This window comes from Plectropomus leopardus, chromosome 9 (assembly GCF_026936395.1).
Source record: "Plectropomus leopardus strain MGB_pleo_1.0 chromosome 9, ASM2693639v1, whole genome shotgun sequence".
NCBI lineage: Eukaryota > Metazoa > Chordata > Actinopteri > Perciformes > Serranidae > Plectropomus > Plectropomus leopardus.
Window position 1 is genome coordinate 36,799,458 of NC_142184.1, and position 22,229 is coordinate 36,821,686.

A 22,229-nucleotide genomic window follows, 5' to 3' on the forward strand; every position below is an offset into this window, starting at 1 on the left:
ATGACATAGTTCTGACCTAAAACCTGTTAAGCTTTTAAAATTATAAAAACAAATACTCACTTTCTCATTCCAATATATGTTGAATGGTATATAACTGTGTATCAAAATTACCATGAATCAATTCCAAAATCCTTTTACCTTTTTGTAAAATGCCTACTTTTATAGTGTCCCATTTTTCCAGTTGTCTACTGTTAAAATGGGACATGCTTTTATTGTCAGGATGGGACACTACTCTTTGTCATTTTGAGAGGGAAAAACTTGTTTACTGAGGATCATAAAACACTTGCTATATTCAGATAAATCATTTTTTATCAGTTTTATCAAATATATTTTTTCTAAATATGTCAGCTAGCTTGCTGGAACTAAGCGAAGAAGAGTTAGCACTGCCATGTTTTACAAGCCTTAATCAAAAAGCTCTAGCTAGCTATTCTTCCCTACAAAGGAGAGAGACATAATCTTAGAGTGCAGAACTAAGATGTATAGCATTGTTAATGAATATTACATATAGAAATGTTTTAAATAACTTGTTAAATAAGTAAACAAATAAGAATATAGTTTAAAGACAGGAAAAGAGAAGCAACAGCCAGGATAAGGCAAGAGAAGACGTACAACCAGTGGACTGAAGACAAGATGACAGGGACAGTTTTGGAGTATCAAGAACAGTCAGAGGCAGGGCGAGTACCAAAGCTACATCTGCTGGCTCAAGCATGGAAGTGACCTAAAAGTACATTGCAAAGAAGGGTGAAGGGTTATTATATGTGTTATTTGAAGACAATACCGTTTTAAATTACTTCTCTTCTTCAGTATCTCTGACTTCTATATCATTGTATAAGTTTTCCCATTTTAGCATTGAAGGTGTCCCATTTTGCCAGTGGTGCCTGTAAAAAAGTTGTCTCAGGACATATTTAGCTTGAGATGAAATAATTGATTCTGTGTTTTATTATTCTTCATTTTTTCTTTTGCCTATTGTAGTAAAGGGGTTGATATTTATAAAGTGATATCATGTTTGGAGCTCAGACAAGTGGAAAATTCTGTAAATTGTTCCAGAGTGCAAATTTTCAAAAAGGGTCCCAATTTAACAATACTCACTATATATATAACTTGAGGTCGAAATAGTACCAAAAAAACCTTTTAAATTGATTAAAAAACATAAAATTATTGAATTATATCAATTACAATTTTTAAAGGTAGATTATTTGATTTCTTTGAATTTATATAAATAAAAACAAACATATAAAGTCAGTGATCTTTGCGACATTTCCGGTCGGTGCAGGGTCGTTTTGCTTTACGACAATTGTGACAAACCAGAAGTGTGAGCTGCTGTGGCTGCAGAGTTATTTTGGAAAGTCAGCTGATGTTTTCCACCTGAAGGCAGACAAAGACACGAAATGACCTGAGGTACGACAGCTTGAGCAGCTTTTCATACTCCGCAGGTGAAGGATGTGACAATAACTCACGATGAGAGAAACAATAACACATTTTCAACAGTTTACCTGCTCGGCGCTAGCTACCTAGCTAAGCTAACGCTAGCCAGCCGCTAACGCAGCAGTGTGTCGGCTCTCAGCCGGGGGAACTTGTTTGCGCTACGACCCGAATTCGATGTGACATTCTAAAATCTCCAGCCTATCAGCCTCGGTGCCGTGTTTAGACGCTGACTCATTGCTGGGTTTCCTCTATCTGGACACTATGTGGCTCCAGCAGAGGCTAAAGGGGCTGCCGGGCTTGTTGTCGAGCAGCTGGGCGAGGAGGCTGCTGATCGGACTGCTGCTCTTCATCATCTTCTACTGGTACCTGGGAGCCGAGCGCCGGTGGAGCCTGTTCAGCGGCTCCGCCATGCCCGGGGGGGCGGCCGGACAGTGCCTTCTCACTGAGATCCACAGGTGGAAGTCTCTGGTGGACCGGGGAGAGGGGATATACAGCACACCTCAGGAACAACTAGATACACCGTTTGTATCCGGTAACGGCCATATTCTTATTGACATTGACTCTAACAAACTGTGGGTAGCGTCGTCCTCGCAGCCCGGCTCGGCTCCGGTCCACCAGACTGAGTACTCGCCGAGAGTCGGCGTCCATCTGGAGGGGAAACGCGCCGAGGCTCAGGCTACCATGCTGTGGTTCCGGAAAGGCTCGGTGCTGTCGGTCCGCTGTGCCTCACCGGCCGCCCTGCAGTCCGCCAGAGACTGTATCAGCATCAGAGAGGAGTTCATCGCGCACAGGAGCAGACCCAACGTCTACCTGCAGCGGATCCACATCAACAACCCGTCTGACCGGCCCGCCTCCCTGGAGGTTTCCTCTGACAACCCCTCCTTTGGGAGCAAGTTCTCCAGCAGTGTGGAGAAACTGGAGGACAGAGACATCGTGCTGTCCTCCGGCAGAGTGCCTGTGGAGAATAACCGCATGGTGTTAGTGTTGGTGGTCACCAAGAAGCTCAACAGCAGGATCCAGGTCTCTGCTAAATCCGACTACACAGAAAATATCCTGTCAGTTGTGTGGACCTCAGAGGCCATCGAGCCCTCCAAGCTGGAGGAGACCTTCACCGCCCTCCGAGATGGAGCCAAAAAGGAGCTGGGGGAGTTGCTGAGGGCCAGTGTGGATGAGCTGGTTAATGATCACCAGCAGGCCTGGATGGACCTCTTCATTTCAGGTGAGCACAGGTTGTAGCACCAGTGTTTAAGGTGCATACTAGGGTTCAGTAGATTGTAGTCCATTTACTACAAATCATATACAAGGAATGAGAAGCAATAATGTGAGGAAGAACATTCAAAAATGTGAAAAATAGTACAGCAGTGACACTCAACTTATGGCATGCGGACCAAATCTGGACCCGGATAGGGTGTAGAGTGGCCCCCCAACGACTTTCTAATTTACATAAAAAATAAAGTGATTCACATTGAGAATTGATTCTTTTTACATGTAGTATACAGTTAGGTCCAAAAGTATTTGGACAGTGACAGAGTTTTTATAATGTGCCTTTGTACACCACCACAATGGAATTGAAATAAAACAATCAATATGTGATAAAAGTGTAGACTTAAAGCTTTATTCTGAGATGTTTCACAAAAATATGGCATTTACTATGTAGGACTTTCAGCCATTTGTAGCAGAATGCCATCATTTTCAAGGGATCAAAAGTATTTGGACAATTGACTGACAAGAAGTTAATTGGACAGGTGTGGTCCATTCCCTGGTTACCTCAAGACAGATGAAGCATATAAAAGGTCTGGAGTTGATATTGGGTAGTGTTTTGGCATTTGGCAGCGGTTTGACTGGAGCTACCAATATGAAGTCCACGGAGATCTCTATGCAAATGAAGGTGGCCATCATTAGGCTGAAAGAACAGCACAAGACTGTAAGAGCGATAGCACAAACCTTAAGTGTGGCTATATCAACAGTTTGGTATATTCTTAAAAAGAAACAAAGTATTGGTGAGCTTAACAACATCATAAGGCCTGGAATACCACAGAAATCAACGAAAGTGGATGATCGCAGAATCCTTTCCTTGGTGAAGCAAAACCCCTTCACAACACAACAGAGGTCAGGAATACTCTGGAAAGGATAACTGTATCATTTTCAAAATCTACAGTCAAGAGATGCCTTATGAATGTATATACAGAGGATTTACAACAAGGTGCAAACCACTGGTATCCTAAACATGGTGGAGGCAGTGTCATGGCACGGGCCTGTATGGCTGCCAATGGAACGGGCTCACTCGTGTTCATTGATGATGTGACTGCTGACAGAAGTAGCAAGATGAATTCTGAGGTATCTTGGGCTATACTCTGCTCATATTCAACCAAATGCTAGAAAACTGATAGGGCGGTGCTTCACGGTGCAGATGGATAATGACCCTAAACATACAGCAAAAGCAACTCAAGATTTTTTGAAGGCAAAAAAATGGAATATTCTCCAATGGCCATGTCAGTCATCTGACTTCAACCCAATAGAGCATGCTTTGCAGTTACTGAAGGCAGAAAGGCCCACAAACAAACAGCAACTGAAGATAGCTGCAGTGAAGGCCTGGCAAAGCATCTCCAGAGAGGAAAATACAAATTTGGTTTGCCCCATGTCCATGGGCTCCAGACTTCAGGCAGTCGTTGACTATGGATTTTCATCTAAGTATTAAAACTCATGGTTAAATCTAAAGTTTTGTCACACTGTCCAAATACTTTTGAACCCCTGAGAGTGGAGGTACTATGCTTTAAATGTCTGTAATTCCTAATTAATTGATACATTGCATGTTTTTGTGAAACCCGTAAAATAAAGCTAAAATTCTACAGTTTCATTACAACTTAATTATTTTATTTCAAATCCATTGTGGTGATTTATAAAGCCAAATAATAAAAACTCGCTCATTGTCCAAATACTTCTGGACCTAATTGTAAATAAGGTATCAGAGTGCATAAAAAAGGCATCAAAATAGTTTGTTGATCAAAAAAAAAAGTGCCAGTGGAGGATCCTCTGCAACCCCGACAGAAGTCCTAGCTTAGACCCTCATGTCCTAAGATCTTAGTAATGTTCCAAAATCCTAGAAATGTCCCAAAGTCCAAGACATTACCTTAAGTCTGAGAAATGGCCAAAACTTAGAAATGTCCTAAAATCCTAGAATGTCCCAACAACCATCCTAAAATCTGAGAAACATGCGAAAACCCCAGAAAACTCCTAAATTTCTAGAAATGTCCTAAAATATTAGAAAGACCTAAAGTCTGAGAAATGTCCTGAGCTCCTAGAAACAGCATAAAATCCTAGAAGTGTTGTAAAATTCTAGAAACATCCTAAAATATTAGAAAAGTGTTTTAGGAACAACCTACAATCCTAGAAATGTCTTAAAATCCTAGAAACATCTTAAAATCTTGAAAAACGTCCTAAAGAACCGGGAAACTTACTAAAATCCAAATGTCATAAAATTGGAGAAATATCCTAAAATGCTAGAAATGTCCTGAAAATTCTGAACATGTCCTAAAATCTGAGAAATGTTCTAAAATCCTAGACTCAACCTAAGATCCTAGAAATTTCCTCAAATCCAAGAACTATCCTAAGATCCGAGAAATGTTCTAAATTCAAGAAAAATGTATGGGTCTGCTGTGTCTGACCTCATATCATTTTACAAAGTGGCCCCCAAGCAAAGCAAGTTGAGTATCAGTGTAATGCAGCATGCCCTGGAAATCAAACATTAAATGGGCTAAAAAATACCACTGCACTGATGTGTCCTTTAGAAGGTCAAAGGTCGTAATGAAAGTTCTAATCTCACACTGGCTGAACTTCCTGCAGAGCTGTAAAACACTCTGATCCCAGTTGAAGTATTGAAGGCAATAATATAGCTGTGTTAAATGAAGGTTCATGTTGTGAAATGCAGCTGTGATGCTGTAGATGTAAATTCTGTATGGATTTTATGGCAGAACCTGCTTGCTCACGTGCTCTGTCAGCAGATTAGGGTGGTCCAATCATTGCATAGCCACTTAGGGTGTTGTTAAGTTAGGTTCGTGCACCAGTGTGTGTGTGTGTGGAGCCTCAGTGTTTTGCTGTCTGGAAATGTGCGTATTCTCTGCCAGGAGCTAAATAGGGCAGAAACAAACACATGCGTAATTAGATAACATATTTACTTTGGAAGCTTTGTGCTTTTCCACAGGGTGTCAGTCTCACTAAACAATGATTAGCTCACATTTTCATTAAAAAAAGTAGTAAAATACTCCAATGTAAAACAGCTGAACACAAGCAGCATTATAATACCCTTATTGAAATTATTGAATCAAAAATGGGCTGGGTTTGAATTCTATCTTCTAAAAACAACCTGACATCCCACTCATATGGTTTTTATTAGAGGTTTCTTTTAATGTAGAAGAGCAACAAAAACTGATTGTGAAATGGGCTGGGCGATAAAACGATTCAGAATCAATCACGATATAACATTTCCTCGATTGAAATATGAGACGTAGTCGATAGACTGTCGATAGAACGCATTCCAGTCACGTTTTGACAGACAACACGAACAGCCAATGATAATAAGAACAGCGCCGCAGTGAATAAAATGCGCTAAATGACTTTGACTTTAGAACACAGCTGAGTGTTTGACAACCGAGTCGCATGTGCTTCCACGGCATTTCATTATCTGATCAAACAGCTGATGGTCCGACAGCAGTGAGACAGAAACAGAGCGCAGCTTCTCCTCAAATCATCAAAGTGTCTGAAAGAGCCACATTTGCAGAGGTGGAAAGTGACTTCTTTAGACTTCTAAAGACTACTTAGTTAGTTAGTTTCAGGTTTAATCAGACTCTGGATGAATTATATAGAAACAGCAGGATGCATCGCTCTGTGTCTCATCCAGCTGCTCGCGCTGAGCTCTCATTATTATTACCAGGGCAGATGTAATATTTTGGGGGCCGGGGGCCACAAGCACATGGCCTTATTTTCACCCTTTCACTAACTGGGAATGTTGGCGAGCTGTTGGCAGCTATAGGAGAAGTAGGTCTACTCAAAAGTTTTTTCCGGAGTAAAATAATTAGTAGCACAGAAGTTTCACAGAAGATTCACAGAAGTTGAAGTCAGAGTCCTGCAGTCAGGAGAGGTCTGCCTATTATCAGCACAACGTGCTTAAATTTACCCGAAGTTTGTTTAAGATGGTGCTTTTCATTTTTATATAATGCTGGAAAGTTTAATAAATAATAATAAAACAATCGTTTATTACACTCCAACACACAGTGAACTATAAGGGCAAAAAACAAACCAGAAAAAACGAAGCAAAACGCAAAATAATCGTTCATTATCGTTCGAAGTAAAATCTTCAATTAATCATGATAATGATTTTAGGTATGAGGTTCAGACCTTTGCTGGGAGGAAATTTTATTAACTGGACCTCTTTGAATTTTAGTAGCTAGTAGTAGTAGTTGGTGATGCCTGTTCTACAGTGTATTTGTCATGTTCAGTGTCTGACAGAAAATAAATATTTAAGCCAAAATTAACCTTATGATGTCTTCATATCTCACTTAGGAGTAAAAGGGAACCTTTGAGCTTGACAGAAATAGTGATTTGATGTATGTCGTGATTACAATGGAACTACAATGGAAACCCTTTTTTGGCTTTTCTAGGTCGTGATTATATGGCTATGTGTTTGTCAGTAGGAACTGGCTCCCTCATGATGCAGCAGGAGCTACAAGGTGTTATCACATAACTTCAAAAGTTGAGTGGATTATCTGGAAGTTTTCAATCCACAATTCCTCTGTGAAATCGTGTACTGTCACCTCCCAGAAATCCCTTATGGTCAAGGGGCTTGCTTTTTCATTATTGCTTGCATAACAAGCCTAACACGCCTATCTCACCGACGACACGAAACAACGAAGGCTAGTGCAGTGGCTGCAATAGAAATAAAGCTGCTAATGTTTTGAACATCCTTCACCATGCTTCTTAGAATGTTATCACCAGAGGAGAAGTCACAGAACATCACTCAGTGGAAACACAGGCATCTCACAATTGTGTTTTATCGACATTTTGAAAATAAGTTTGCAAATCTTGAAGTTTTCAGTTCAATAAATCATTAGTTCATAATTTGCACCGAACCAAAAGCCTTGTACCGAAGGGTTCAATACAAACATTTGTATCGTTGCACCCCTAATAACTAATACCTCTAGTTTAAACAGGGTTTTCCACGCATCACCCAACAACATGCTTCCCAGCTGGAGGACAGAGACTTTCCAGAGGAGAAGCAAAGGCCTAGAGCTCACTGATCAGTTTACAGCCTTTATTGTGCAGACAGAATAATGTTTCAACACCACTGTGTCTTCATCAGAGGCAAAGAGAGCAAAGACAAACAGGCTCACTCATGTATAGTCGACCTACCGCAGGTGAGCAGTTCACACTGTATAATTGGTCGGTCAGGATTTCAAATCTATTGGGCTCAATGGGAGCTTCCATTGTCATTGCCACAGCACACACACCACAATCTCACCAGGAACAAAGAGACATCGATAAAAATGACAGACAGTGCAAAGATACAAAGTAAAAAGTACAAAAAATTAAAGGTGGGGGTACTGCACCAATCACATGCAATAAATCACAGGAAACATGAGAAATTCGGTTCTTGATTTAAGCTAAAGGGCTCGGCTGTGTTTAGAGTGTGACTCCAGGAAAAATGAGAACGTTGCTCCGGCCGGTGGGCGGTGCTTGGCTTTGACTGTTTCCTGCATGGCGGCCTGGTCACAAAGTTCATATGTTCCAGCTAATCAGTGCATTAAGATATATTTCTGTAGACATCTGAGGAGAGGTGAGACAATGCAGGAACAGAATTTTAATTGATATTTGATCAGTGCTGCTTAGTTTGACAGTTCATGAGCAGTGAACTGATTGGTTGTTTTCATTCAGCCGCTCTATCCACTGAGCCACCAGACGCCCCAACCATGATGTTGTTTCACAAAATATCTGTCTCACTTGCTGCTGTCAACATATAGTGGCAGGTAAAGCAAATATGATGTGTCATTTTTATAAAAGTTACCAACAACTTTAAAACAGCAACAAACTAAATCAGGTGGACAGTTAAATAGTGATGGTGGGGATTTCAGCATCTCTTCATGCTCAGAGTCAGCCACTGACTGTGGGTCATTTATTTGATGCAGCATGTTTCAGATTATGTCCATCTGTCCCCTTAACTCAGATTTGTTAATCTGCCCTGTGACAGCTCCATGTCAGCTGTTCTCTGTGCCAAAATGACTCCAAAGCATTAGAAGGTCAGCCCACAGTGCTCACTCTGTAGCTCACTTCACTTCAAATTCATTAGAAGGAAGTCTTACTTCTAACGAACCCCTTTCCACAAGCTGGGTCCCAGGTGCAAACTATACTTATTCTAACCATGGTTTGAACATTTTCCTTTCACATCAAAACTGACTGTGAGCACGCAAACTAAAAGCTCTCAATGTCTGAGTGAAAAAATAAAAATAGCTTCACACTGATGAAAAGGTGTAAAGATTTCTGTGATGAAGACTGGAATATAATAATCATGGTAGTAAGCTCTGGAAAAGCTAGTAATTAGACTTGAGTTAAGGTAAAGGGTTCCTATGGTCATGGAAAACCTAGAAAACTCATGGAATTTGCAAATAGCAATTTTAAGGCCTGGAAAAGTTTTAGAAAACTAAATACACCCTGATAGTTTTGGAAAAGTGATGGAACTTTGTTTTACAAACTTGTATAATGACACATGAGGTATGTACAAGAACTGTTGGAAATTTGAAAATCTGTCTGGCTGTGATAAATGGTGCAGTTTTTTGTGTATTTTAGTGAGAAAACATGCCTGTTTTTTTTTTTAATCACCAAAATGTTTAAAGTAAAAAAAATATCGCCGTATGGGTTTATTTCAAGTCACCAAAAATTTTAAAGAAAAAAAGTTTTTTAAATAAACACGCCTTCATGTTTTGTTTAAAAAATCAATAGTAAAATATATACATAATCCAGTCATTGAAAGTTGCTTGCCCCTTACCCATAATAACAAACCCATAAGTCCCCAGTACCCCTCTCATAAATGACAGTCCCTAAGTTATATTTAAATATTCAGTTCTAATCCTGTTCTGAATTCTTTATTTTTAGAATTATATATATATATACATACACACACATAAAAAGTTATGAAAACGTATTGGTAACAATGTGTGTGAACCCTAATTCTAATTTTTTGTCAAGCCACTGTTTCCAATGTCTTAATAATCTGACTGTCGACATGATGGATCCTTGGAGATACACTGCACACCAGGTTAATCTTCTGCTTCTGTGTTGATTCAGGTGTTGAAATGAGGAAGATCACAGACTCGCACACGCCATCGAGCCGCACCGTGAACACCACGCTCTACTACATCCTCTCCTCCTTCGTGGCTCCCCTGCTGGACCGAAGGTTGAGTGGCGAGGAGCGCGCTCACCTCGAGTCCAGCCTCAACTACGCCGACCACTGCTTCAGTGGCCACGCCACCATGCACGCAGAGAACCTGTGGCCCGAGCGGGTGAGCAGCGCCGCTCAGATACTGCAGCTGGTCACGCTGTGGACTCTGACTCTGCAGAAGAGAGGCTGCAAGGTGCTGGTGGCGGCCGGAGCACACGGAGCCATGCAGGGCATGGTGCTCAGCTTCGGTGGCCTGCAGTTCACAGAGAACCACCTTCAGTTCCAGGCCGATCCCGACGTTCTTCACAACAGCTACGCCCTTAGAGGGATCCACTACAACCAGGACCTCATCAATCTGGCCGTGTTGCTGGACATGGAGGGGAAGCCTTTCCTCCACGTGTCAGTGAAGCCGCAGGAGAAGCCGGTGAAGCTGTACGCGTGTGAGGCCGGCTGCCTCAACGAGCCCGTGGAGCTGACGTCAGAGATCAAAGGTCACACCTTCCCCGTGATGGTGACGCAGCCCATCACGCCGCTCCTGTACATCTCCACAGACCTGCGCCACCTGCAGGACCTCCGCCACACCCTGCACCTCAAGGCCATCCTGGCTCACGAGGAGCACATGGCCAACAGGTACCCAGGCCTGCCTTTCCTCTTCTGGTTCAGCGTGGCCTCGCTCATAACGCTCTTCCACCTGTTCCTCTTCAAGCTCATATACAACGAGTACTGTGGCCCCGGAGCCAAGCCCCTCTTCAGGAGCAAGGTATAAACAGCACAGCGCTGATAAGTGCTAACTGGAAAGAAAAACTACAAACTGATGTGCTCTGCTCCTTTTTTAGACTTGTGCGTGTGGTGGCAAAGATTTCCTCTCTCTCTCTCTCTCTCTCTCTCTCTCTCAATGCTCTCTCGATGCTCTCTGTGGGTTGGTTTCTCAGTTTTGACTTTCACCTTCTCTGAGTGAACTTTATTTCCCCTCTCACCTGCTACTTTTTGGAGTGGGTTACAGAACAGCCTTACACAGCTGGCTTCCCCTCTCACAGAAGGTGATACCACTGCTTTAGTTCTGTGTTGAAGGAGTTTTTACTGCAGCTGTTTCCTCTCAGAGACTGTCAAACATCTGATCTCAGTTCAAAACAAGCACCCTTAGAGTTCAAGTCTCCATTCAAGATCACAATTAACCATTCAGTCAGTTTTTGTCATTTTAGCACAGCCCCTGTTCCACTGCACTTGTCATCATGAAATGTAAATTTATTTGATTGCAACATAAGAAAGACAAGCACAAGAGAGATTTTCTTTCAGATATGGAGGTTATTATTATTATTATTATATCCTGCATCATTTTGCACTCACACTGTTCTCACTGAGTATTCTTAAAGGACCGTACCGGTATTTCTGTATTTGGAGTAAATCACATTTACTTAAGTGAAGGAACATTTCCAAAGTTTAATAGGTTTCTAGATTTTCAGATGTTTTTGTCATTGTTGTTCTCCCATTAGCTTTCATTCATTTCATTAGCTTGTAGAAGTCAGTTTACAGAGACTTGTTTGACTGAGGTAATCCATTGGAGTGGACATCCTGTCTTTTATTTTTGTAAAAGTTACTTTACTGTTGTTTAGTAAGGTGTCAAACATTTCAGTTGGAGCTTAAACAAAAAGATCCCCTGTGTGATATTTGACCACCTGGTGGTCACAGTGTGTTAGTATTTTATGCACACACAGGAGGAGGCAGGTGATGCAACACATCGCTGCTCGTGGTTTGTTTCTTGTCGACAGTTGGGAGCAAGAATGTGCCAACAATGGCAAGAAAAAGACTACAAGCCAAAGTTTGTTTCACCTCCAAGACACACATGGTGGATTTTGTTAAGAAACGCTGAATGTAAACAAAATTTTAGTTTATAAGACCTCCGTAGGGCATCTTTAACTTTGAAATCGGAGGAGCTTTAACCCTTGGAAACCTGGATCAGCATCAGTTTTCTTGCTCTGCATTCATACGACTTTCATGAGCTGTTTAACCTTGTGAAACCTGAGCAAATTGATTTCTTTCAAAAACATGGGGTAAATGGCAATGTGCAACTTTGCAAAAATGTCCCACAAATTTCTAGAAATTAGTAAAAGGGGACAAGACAATGCCTTTAAATTAAAATAAAAGTAGAATTTTCCAGAAAGCTATATTTGTAACTAGTATAATTGTATTTTTTAATTGAGTCACAGGCATTGTTTTTCCTTTTTGTTTTTCCTTTTTTGTTTACTTTCATGTAATTTTCTTGTAATGTTTTACTAATTTCTTGCTAATTGTGCGGCCAAATCTTTTTAAGGTGCTCATTGCCTTCTCCCCATGCTTTTAAAAGAAATTAAATCATTTTACTCAGGTTTTAAAGGGTTAATGCTCACTGTAATATTAATGACCTGACTCAAACAAGTCTATAGTGAGTTGATTTTTATGCTGTAAGTGACAAAATGGAAGCTGTTGACTTCCTCAAGGGTTGGTCCAAACACACTTCAGGTCTTAAAAGATGAGTTCCCCTGCAAATTGATCCTCTTGTATAACAGTCTCTTGCCGTGTGTTATGTTGGATTTTGTGAAGAATACTTTCACAACGCAAAGAATCCAAACACAGTGAACATTGTCCATGAATTGAAGTAAATGGATTACACAACAGCAAAACTAGATCAAAACATCTGTTGTGCAGTATATTCAGATTCTCAGTTGTATGCCCAGTAGTTCCCAAACACATGACTTTTCACAAAAACAACACAGTTTAAAACACGTCAAGACAAACTTCACGTGAGCTCAGAGTTCACTGTGAGCTAGCGGAAGTTTCAGTGTAAAGTCGTGTGTTTGGGAAGCACTGAGCATCTGACCGTATATATGAGACTTAGATTATTCTGCAGGAATTGTGTGAGAGTTTGTAAACACGTTTTAACACAGTTTTGCTGTTGTTAAATGTGGACCCCATTTATTTCAATTCATCAAGAGTGTTCGCCTGTTTTGGATTCTCTGTTCACTGTGGAGGCATGAGAGAAAAACAAAGTTTTCGCTACAAATTCAGCATAAGATGGGGTGAGTAACTGATTTAGAAATGGTCATTTTTCAGGTGAAGTATTCCTTTAAACCTAGAATAGTGCAGCATGCAGAGAAAAGCAGGATTATATTATTCATCTGCAGTTACATTTTTGAACAATGAGCAGGAACACTGGTACGGTCCTATAAAATGATTCTTTAAGGAAAACTTGAATTTAATTTCCGTAGCTCTGCTGCTTGTCAGTCAACACTGTACTCACTAAGTGAATAGCTGAAACACACAGCAGTACGGTGAAAATAGGTCCAACGCACACGATCAGACAGACTGTAAACAAACCTACAGATTGGCTTAAGTTGTCTGGAGGAAAAAACAGGTGAAGAGTAAATGTGAAACCCAAACTATCTGTTGTAGCTGTGCACAGGTTCATTTGTTGGTTTATTATAAATATTCAAGGTGTGTTCACTTTCAGTTTGACCTTCAAATGATCTGCTGGATCAGCTGGCTGCTTGTTTCCAACCCGTCTGATTGTCTGACTGCTCGTGTTTTCTGACCCGTCCAGAGCTACGAAAACTAAAACCAAAAGTTTGAATAAGTCTTCCTTTAACCCTTTGAAACAAGGAGCGACATCACTTTCCTTGTGCTGCTTTCAGTCGCCTTTCACAAGTTATCCAGCCTTTAAACCCTGAGAAAATTGCTGCATTTTTTCTTTTTCAGAAACACGGGGCAATGAGCAACTTGGTAATAAATATTTCACAAATTGCAAGAAATGAGTAGATTTAGAAAATTATAATAATTAATTTCAAAAGTAAAGCAAAAAAGTCTAGGGAAAAAAAGCTTATGAAATTTATAATGACCATAATTACAATTTTTTTTTTCAAGTAATTTTATGTACTTTTTGACTCATTTCTTGCACATTTTGGGGGTTGTTTCATTTTTCATTGTACCTTGCCTTCATTTGTTTTTGAAAGAAATCAAGCCAAATTTCTCAGGTTTCAAAGGTCTAAGTGAGATGATTGTCATGGAAACCCAAAACAAAATGATCTTGCAAATGAAAGAAGCCTAAATCAGAGCTCAGTGTAATAAGTTGGTGCTAAAAGTCCATCCCATTTGTTGTCCTGTCAAACAGCTGCGTGTTTCCAGTGAGGAACGTTGACATGCTGCAGGCTGAGTTCAGCTTGGACCGTTTGCTCACTCTGCCACAACTCTTTCTCTACTCTTCCTTTCCTCCCTGCGTTTTGATGATGTTTTATATTGAATCACTCAATTAAATTAACAAGAAATCTGTGAGTTGGCTTTGGCTCTTCACTTCTGCTCTGTCAAACCCAGCTGTGCTCCAATCACACGTCTGTGGCCCTCAGCATGTCTGTGTCTGTGCGTCTGTCCCGGGGGGTGCTGTGGCGGGGTCGGGTGGTGGCAGCCAGTTTCCAGCCGTTCTAATCTCCCGCTCTGACTTCACCAGGTCGCCCACAAAAGTGAGGATGGCTGCTGTGAGCCCAGGAATGCTGCTTGAACACTGCAGTGCTGTGCACTCGCTCAACATGTGGCAGCGGCTCTACTTGACCTGGGCAGCATGGGGGGCGTTCACATGGCTGTGCTGTTGTTCAGTGACATCAACCTCTTGGGTGTGTGTTTGTAAAGAGTGATTAACAGGAAGCAGGGTTCGTACAGACAGGGGCAAGTCAGATTCAAGGACTTTCAAGTACTTTTTCAAGCACCTATTTTTTGATCTTTCCACAACCACCTGCTGCAAGACAATTGTGCAAATTTGTAAATACAGCAAACACACTACCAGGGCCTAAAATTAACTTATCATTAAATAACCCTTTGAAAACTCTCTGCTGCTTTTAGATGCTTTTCACAAGTATTTAAAAATTTGAATCCTAAAGAAATTAGTGCAATTTCTTTCAAAAATATGAGGGAAAAGGCAATGAGCCAACTCGGTGAGAAATGTTCCACAAATTGCAAGAAATTTGTAGATTCAGAAAATCAATTTAATTTATAATTTAATTAATAATTAATTTGATTTATAATATAACTACACATTTCAAAATATGTTACAGAATTATAAAAAAAAATTAAGCACGTTTTGGGGTCTTTTCCTTTTTTTAAACTCTGCTTTATTTATTTATTTTTTTACTAGTTTCTTACCAGTTCTTGAGTCACTTCTTTAGTTGTTGCTCATTGCCTTCTTCCCATGTTTTTGAAAGAAATTCAGCTATTAACTCAGTTTTCAAAGGGATGAAACATTTGTCGAATATTTTGTCTTAAAATTATTTATCTCTGTTCTCTTCTCAGTTATATTTAATAATTTTTCCCAACCATCCCATTCATTCTGAATGAATGAAATTCTAGTACTTTAAGCACCATAAGCACCTTTGCGGAAGACAGATATTATACTGGGGGGAAAAAAAGAATCCTTTTATCATGAATCAGTGACAGCCTCACATCTGCTGTGAAAGGCTGCAGGGGCTGCAGAGGCTGCAGACGCTGCAGGTGCTACAGATGCTGTAGGTTCTGCAGCCCCTCTGCAGAGGCTGCAGACGCTGCAGATGCTACAGATGCTGTAGGTTCTGCAGCCCCTCTGCAGAGGCTGCAGACGCTGCAGGTGCTACAGATGCTGTAGGTTCTGCAGCCCCTCTGCAGAGGCTGCAGACGCTGCAGGTGCTACAGATGCTGTAGGTTCTGCAGCCCCTCTGCAGAGGCTGCAGACACTGCAGATGCTACAGATGCTGTAGGCTCTGCAGCCCCTCTGCAGAGGCTGCAGGGGCTGGACCTGCTGATTGTAGTCACTGTTGATTCATCTGCTCATTATTCTCTGATCAGTTACTTAGTTTATAAAATTTCGATGTCTTTTTTTTCAAATCCTGAAGATATTCATGCAAGACTAATTCATATTTTAGAAACTCTAACCAGTGAATAGTTGCTTAAAAACTTAAATAGTTCCTGCATCGCAGCCACAGACTGTAGAAATAGTGGACATAGCGACCTACATGTCGTCAGCCATTGGTTTGTAGGCTGCCACTCTGAGTTTAGGACTTCACCTGTCAACAGTTTTTTCTTTTTTGGGGGCGGGGGGGTTGAAGCCAGAAGTAACCATACTTGGTTTTGTGGGTGGGTCTGACTCACAGACTGTTGGGAACAAGCCTTCAAAGTTTGCCAGGCTCTGATGCAAATGTTACGTAGTGGCCAAAAGTGGAATTACACCATCTGGGTCTGTCACGTGATGCACACTGGCCCAGTAAGACTTTTCCCACTGAACTTCATCTGGAAACAGATGTCTGTACAGTGGATAATTTTTTGTGAGCACCAAAACCCCCACCAAACAACTGATTTCACTATCTAGATTTCAGCCATTCAGTTTGATAACATTCGGAAAGCCTAAAAAATTAATTTTTTTAGACCACCATTCAAGCTCGTGAGGCGCTAAACCAGAAGTCAGTCACTCCGCTGGCGGAAGTTGTCCACTCTAGTGCACCGGCTGGGCCTGTAGATCCAGGTATTCTGCACACGGAAAAGAGCTTTTTTTGCTTTGTGCGCCAATGAGCATCTCTCTCTGAACAGGGCCCCACCTCCATGACTGTATCCAGACTTTCTTAATACATCCTTTTCTGGGACCATTGGGACGACTTACAGACAGCCTGTCACTTAAGTTGCCCCGTCCTTAAATATGCGTAACTTTGGGCCTTAATAAAATGTAAGAGTGAGTTATGTAAAAAATCACCCCTCCAGTTGTCATGAATGATATTGATGTCAGCTATAAAGACCCACACCCCTGTCTGTACCAGGCTGTAAACATGTTTATTTCTGCTTTAAAGTTGGACATTTTAACGTGGGAATCTTTGAGGATTGACTGTTCTGGAGCCAGCCTCAAGTGGCCATAAGAGGAACTGCAGTTTCTGGCACTTCCTTATTGGCTTCATTTTTTTGGCCTCGGAGGTTGGTGCTTGATCACAACTCACAGGACTCTGAGGTTCCACCGCCAACGCCCCTGTGCCAGACACCACCAGACAGCCCCTAGGGGACCTGTGTCCATGTGTTGACATGTCAGAGCCAAGTCCAATCCAAGGAAGCCCTACTCTGGATCAGACTTGGCTCTGTGGCACTGGTATTGCGTTAAGGATTTTCTGTCTAAGCTTGTTTCTCTTTCCAGCCTATTCTCTCTCCTGTCAGCCATATAATATTTACTGTCAGTTAACCCTTTGAAACCTGGATTCACATCATGTTTTGTGTGCTGTGGTCAGACACTTGTCACAGACATTTATAAGCTTTGAAACAGATTTAATTTCTTTCCAAAACACACAAAAAAGGCAATCAGCAACTTGACAAGAAATGTTCTGCAAATTGCAAGAATTAGAAAAAGTTGACAAGAAAAATGATGCAAGAAAGAAAAGAGAAAAAAAAAATTTAAAAAAGGGAAAAATGTCCTGAAATCTGCATTTATAATTATTCTAAATTTGTGTTTAAAATTATTTTATGTAATGTTCAGCCTTTTTTTAAAGGTCATGTCCTTGATTGTTTGTTAGACTTTTTTGTGTGCTAATTTTCAGGAAATTTTCTTGTAACTTTTACTAATTGTTCGCTAACTTTTTTGTGTCACTCATCAGTAAATCTTCCAGTCCACACAGCCTTGTAACACTCTCCTCTGCAGGCGTGAGCAGGGCGGAGTGTTTTGAAGCAGCTGCTCAGTCAGTCATGTTTTTTGGAGGAACAGCTTTGGCTTTATCTCTGTACACACAGAGCAAATTAACGTTAGTGTTAGTCAGACTTATTTGAAAAAAACAAAACAAAAAGTGAATGATAAAATGTTTTGCCCAAACTGTCTGTAAACATTCATTTAAGTTTACAGTCCAGTGTTCTGCTTCACATGTGACCTGGTGGACTGACTGAGCTGCACGTCCAGCTGTCCTGTGCACTGACTGAGCTGCACATCCAGCTGTCCCGTGCACTGACTGAGCTCCATCAGTGTCGAGTGTTTACGCTTAGTGTTAGCCACAAAAAAATACAAGCAGTTGGTTTGTTTCAAACCTGTCTGACTGCATGTTTCTCACCATATTAGAACTATTTGAATGATGAAGCAATAGAACAGCATTATCATAACTGATGGCCAGAGCTGCTGACATAACCAAGCTGTAAAACAGAGATTCTTAGATTCTGAAATCTCCCAGGTCCAGGGCCCAGTTTGTTTTGTTTGTTTACTTTTGTAGTGGTTTTTCGAACCAACAATGGATCAGATCACCCTGGTCCAGATACAAACTTTTCAAGATTACCAAATGTGGATTATTGGTCCTCTAAATGGGACTACAGATCACAATGTTGACTAGTAGCTCCGTGAAGAGCAGGAGGAAAAGTCAGTTTGGGTCACTAAGTGTTTTATTTGAAGAGACAGAAAACAGCATGTGGGATAAAATTGCTAGAAACGTCTTTCATATAAAAGTTCAAATTAAAGTTATCACTGCATTTTGAAGATTTTCATTCTAATGAATGTCTGTTGAGTCGCTAACATCGAATGAGCTAACACAATGCTGACTGAGCCTGTGGCCCACTGATGAAAGCCCACACATTTGCAGTATTCAGAACCAGATTTATAATTATTCCAATACATAAATTCTCCAGCCTGTTTTCAAAGCTTAGTCTGCCAGTAAACACACTGCAGTTACTGCTTATTGCCACGAGGCCACCAAAGAGAGATCTTTGTTATTGTAACTCTATTAGCTATTTTTGGGATTATTTTACGGGAACAAATTTCTTTATTTTTTTTAAATACATTACCGAAAGGCTTAATGGGTAGTCTAATATCTACTTTTTCTACATACCACAGTCACTGTTAAACAAATCCAGGAGAAAAGTGCAGTAAAAGAATGTTAGAAAAGGTATTGTAGCGATTCCTCTAAATATCTGTCAAAAGCAATCAAAATGACCTCAAGTTCTAATTTCAAAGATCTCAGCTTCATTCTCTGGGTGATAATCACCAGCTGCAGTGTTTGCTAGCATATTGAAACCAGGCTGGTCAATTTATCTATATCCAGGTCCTTAAACTGCAAATGCAAGAGCTTTCATCAGCGTGCCATAACCTCAGTCACTGCTGAGTTACCTCATTCGCTGACAGATAGTGACTGAAATAAAAATCTTTGAGATAATTACTTTCATTTTCATTTTCATTGGTCACTTAATATCAAAGCAGTTTGTAAGAGCTGCATTACTCGTGCTGTTTTCTGTCTTTTCCAATAAAAACATCTCAGTGAACCCACACACACTGTTACTCTGCTGCTCGCTCTTCACAGAGATAGTCTGCTTTGAGATGTGTAGTCCCAGTCAGAGCGCTGGCTGTCTGGATTTGGTAATCTTGAAAAATTTGGATAAGGGTGAGGCCATCCAGTGGTGGTTTAAAAATTGGCACCAAAATCAAAGGGATGAACTGACCCTGTACAGCAAAACCTGGGATTTCCAAATCCAGATCCTTCTGATCCAGGACCATCTTTAAGCTGGCCCTTGGAGTTCAAACATACTCTGGATAAGATTAATTAAGATAATTAAAGTGTGGCCACGAGATATATACTTAAAAGTAGACCTCAAGCTTTGCAAATCTCTCTCTCTCTCTCTCTCCGCTCCATACTGCCCTATTTCATTTAGCATCTCCATCAGTGACGTGTCCAGCTTCACGTAGCTCCTCCGGCCTCTTATAGCATTATTACTGACATTATGTTCGCCATGACAATAATAACAATTTATACAATTTATACTCTTGAAAATAAAAGTTGAATGTAATTACTTTTTTTCATGAATAATAAATGGCACCAATCTAAACCTGACACCTCCAAAGCAGACAACCATCCCATTACAGAGGTTGAATTATTATTATTATTTTTAATCAAATGTCACCAGAGGGGCTCCATATAAACATGAATACCAGGTGTGATGTCACTGACTAGGGCGGGGGAGGCAGTGCAACATACTGGCAAGTTTTAACCCCTGATTTACCACATGCATCTTCGCAGAGACTTTGTGAGGAGGGGCCCGGTGTACCTTTCTAACACAATGTGCTTCATGAAATGTTTGTACTGAACTGATCCCTTTGTCCACTGTCACCTCCGTTAAATACATTTCTATATCGAAGGTAATGACAACTGTTATTTGGCACCAATCTATGATCAGGTTCTTATCATTTGCTCCTCCTGACTCCCACATTCTTCTCCTGTCACATCAAGTCAGTCTGATAATGCAGCAGCTTATGGCCTTATTCAGTCACAATAATGATAATGTGTCAGACTCTTTCTTTGGACAGATTCTTGTCGCGTCAGTGTGTATGTTTTACACGTCATCTCATTAAGAATGTTTGCGGGTTGTTGAGCTTTATGTGGGTTTGATCCTGTTTCTTTATTTCATGTGAACTACTGAGTGTGCCTTCATGGATAATTTATTACTGTCATGGCTGCAGCCAGAATCAGATTCATTTGTACTTGAATGAATTGTGATCATGTAAAATTGAAGTTCAAAAATATTTTGATTTTGTTTTACATCGGGGAAAATAAATCAGTAAAATTATTCTTAGAATATTCACAGTGATGTCAGACAATTTGTTTAATATATTTGTGGGTTTGGAACTGCAAGATGTTTTTTTGTTATTAAAGCGGATGAAGTCTGGCGTGAACCACGGGGAATAAATACAGACTTGCAATGTTTTATTCTAACTGGTAAAAAAAAAAGAGATAAATTTAACCCCTTAAAATCTGGATTGACGTCAGTTTTTTTTGTGTGTGTTACATTCACATGCCAACAAGAAAACAACCTGAAAATTAAAGTTTACGGGACAGATAGACAGACAGAGAGAGAGAGACACAGAGATTAGAATATATGTATATATATATATATATATATATATATATATATATATATATATATATATATACATATAATATATTATAACAAGGGATACATGGCCAGAAACTGTATTTATGATATATTATAATTATTAAAGTGTAGTATGTCAGTCAAAAAAAATCATAGTATTGTATATCAGTCAAAACATGATAAAAACATCATTGTATAGTATATCGGTGAAAAAATTATAAAAATGTCATACTATGTTGTCGGTCAAGAAAAATTATAAAAACGTCATAGTATAGCATTCATTTAAAAATTCAGAAAAATGTCATAACAAAGTATATCATTCAAAAATATCATAAAACTGTCATACAATAGCATGTTCTTCAAAAATTCATTAAAAAATTCACAGTATATCATGTCAATCAAAAGATCCTAAAAATGTCATAGCATGTCGGTCAAAAAATCAAAACCACGTCATAGCATAGCATGTGGGTCAAAAATTCATAAAAATGTCATAGTTTCGTATTTCAGTCAAAATATAAATAAAACTAAATAAAATAACACTAAAATGTCATCTTATAGTATGTGGGTCAAAAGATTATGGAAAAAACCCCAGATAGTATGTCTATCAAAGCAACATAAAAACGTCAAAGCATAGTATGTCATTCTAATAATGATAAAGAAATGTCACATTCAAAAAATCAAAAAATGCCATACCATAATATGTCGGGCAAAAAATCCTGAAAATGTTATACTGTAGTATGTTGGTCAAAAATGGTTAAAAATGTCATATTATAGTCAAACAAAGTCAAGTGAATTTTATTTATAAAGCCCATTATCACAAATCACAGTTTGCCTCAGAGGGCTTTACAGCGTATGACATCCCTCTGACCTTAGACCCTCACATCAAGAAGGTCGCATCAAGCAGGATCTAGTACGTCAATCAGCAAATCATAAAAATGTCATAGTATAGTATGTCGTTCATAAATTCATTAAAAAGGTCATGTTTTAGTATGTCGATCAAAAAAATCATTAAAATATCATACTATCATATGACAGTCAAAAAAAGATAAAACTTCATAGTATAGTAGCCTATGTCAATCAAAAAAATCATAAAAATGTCATCATATAGTATGTCGGACAAAAGGTCATGAAAAAACCCCATAATATATTATGTCAGTCAAAAAATGTCAAAGAATAGTATGTCGTTCTAAAATTAATAAAAAAGGTCATAGTGTAGTATGTTGGGGAAAAAAATCATAAAAAAGTAATTGGATAGTATATATATATATATATATATATATATGTGTGTGTGTGTGTGTATATAGTGTATATGGTGTATATACTGTATATAGGTATGGTGATTAGTGTCACCAAGTATCTGACCAAATGTGTCCCCTTCTGTTCCTCAGGAATGATGTCAGTTATAAAATGCCATCATTTCATCAGTATATCCTTTGAGACATTTGTGTGTAATTTTGTCATAATTAGCGTATGAATTCTTGAATTATTGTTTTATGAGCAATGTCGCTGT

At 39.7% G+C, this 22,229-nt stretch overlaps 1 protein-coding gene across 1 annotated transcript; it reads left to right on the forward strand.

Moving 5' to 3' along the window:
* Positions 1 to 1,279: 1,279 nt before the first annotated feature.
* On the forward strand, positions 1,280 to 20,601 carry kiaa2013 (KIAA2013 ortholog). Its single transcript, XM_042492032.2, has 3 exons — positions 1,280 to 2,644; positions 9,760 to 10,613; positions 14,331 to 20,601. Exons 1-3 carry the CDS (start codon positions 1,687 to 1,689, stop codon positions 14,379 to 14,381), a joined length of 1,863 nt encoding a protein of 620 aa, XP_042347966.1. The 5' UTR covers positions 1,280 to 1,686; the 3' UTR covers positions 14,382 to 20,601.
* Positions 20,602 to 22,229: the final 1,628 nt, after the last annotated feature.

What these genes read in the sequence shown, in the direction of transcription:
- kiaa2013 (XM_042492032.2), top strand. Translation starts at nt 1,687, where the DNA reads ATGTGGCTCCAGCAGAGGCTAAAGGGGCTGCCGGGCTTGTTGTCGAGC. An exon ending in GATGGACCTCTTCATTTCAG is followed by an intron (nt 2,645 to 9,759) that starts GTGAGCACAGGT and finishes GTGTTGATTCAG; the next exon opens with GTGTTGAAATGAGGAAGATC. An exon ending in AGCCCCTCTTCAGGAGCAAG is followed by an intron (nt 10,614 to 14,330) that starts GTATAAACAGCA and finishes TGACTTCACCAG; the next exon opens with GTCGCCCACAAAAGTGAGGA.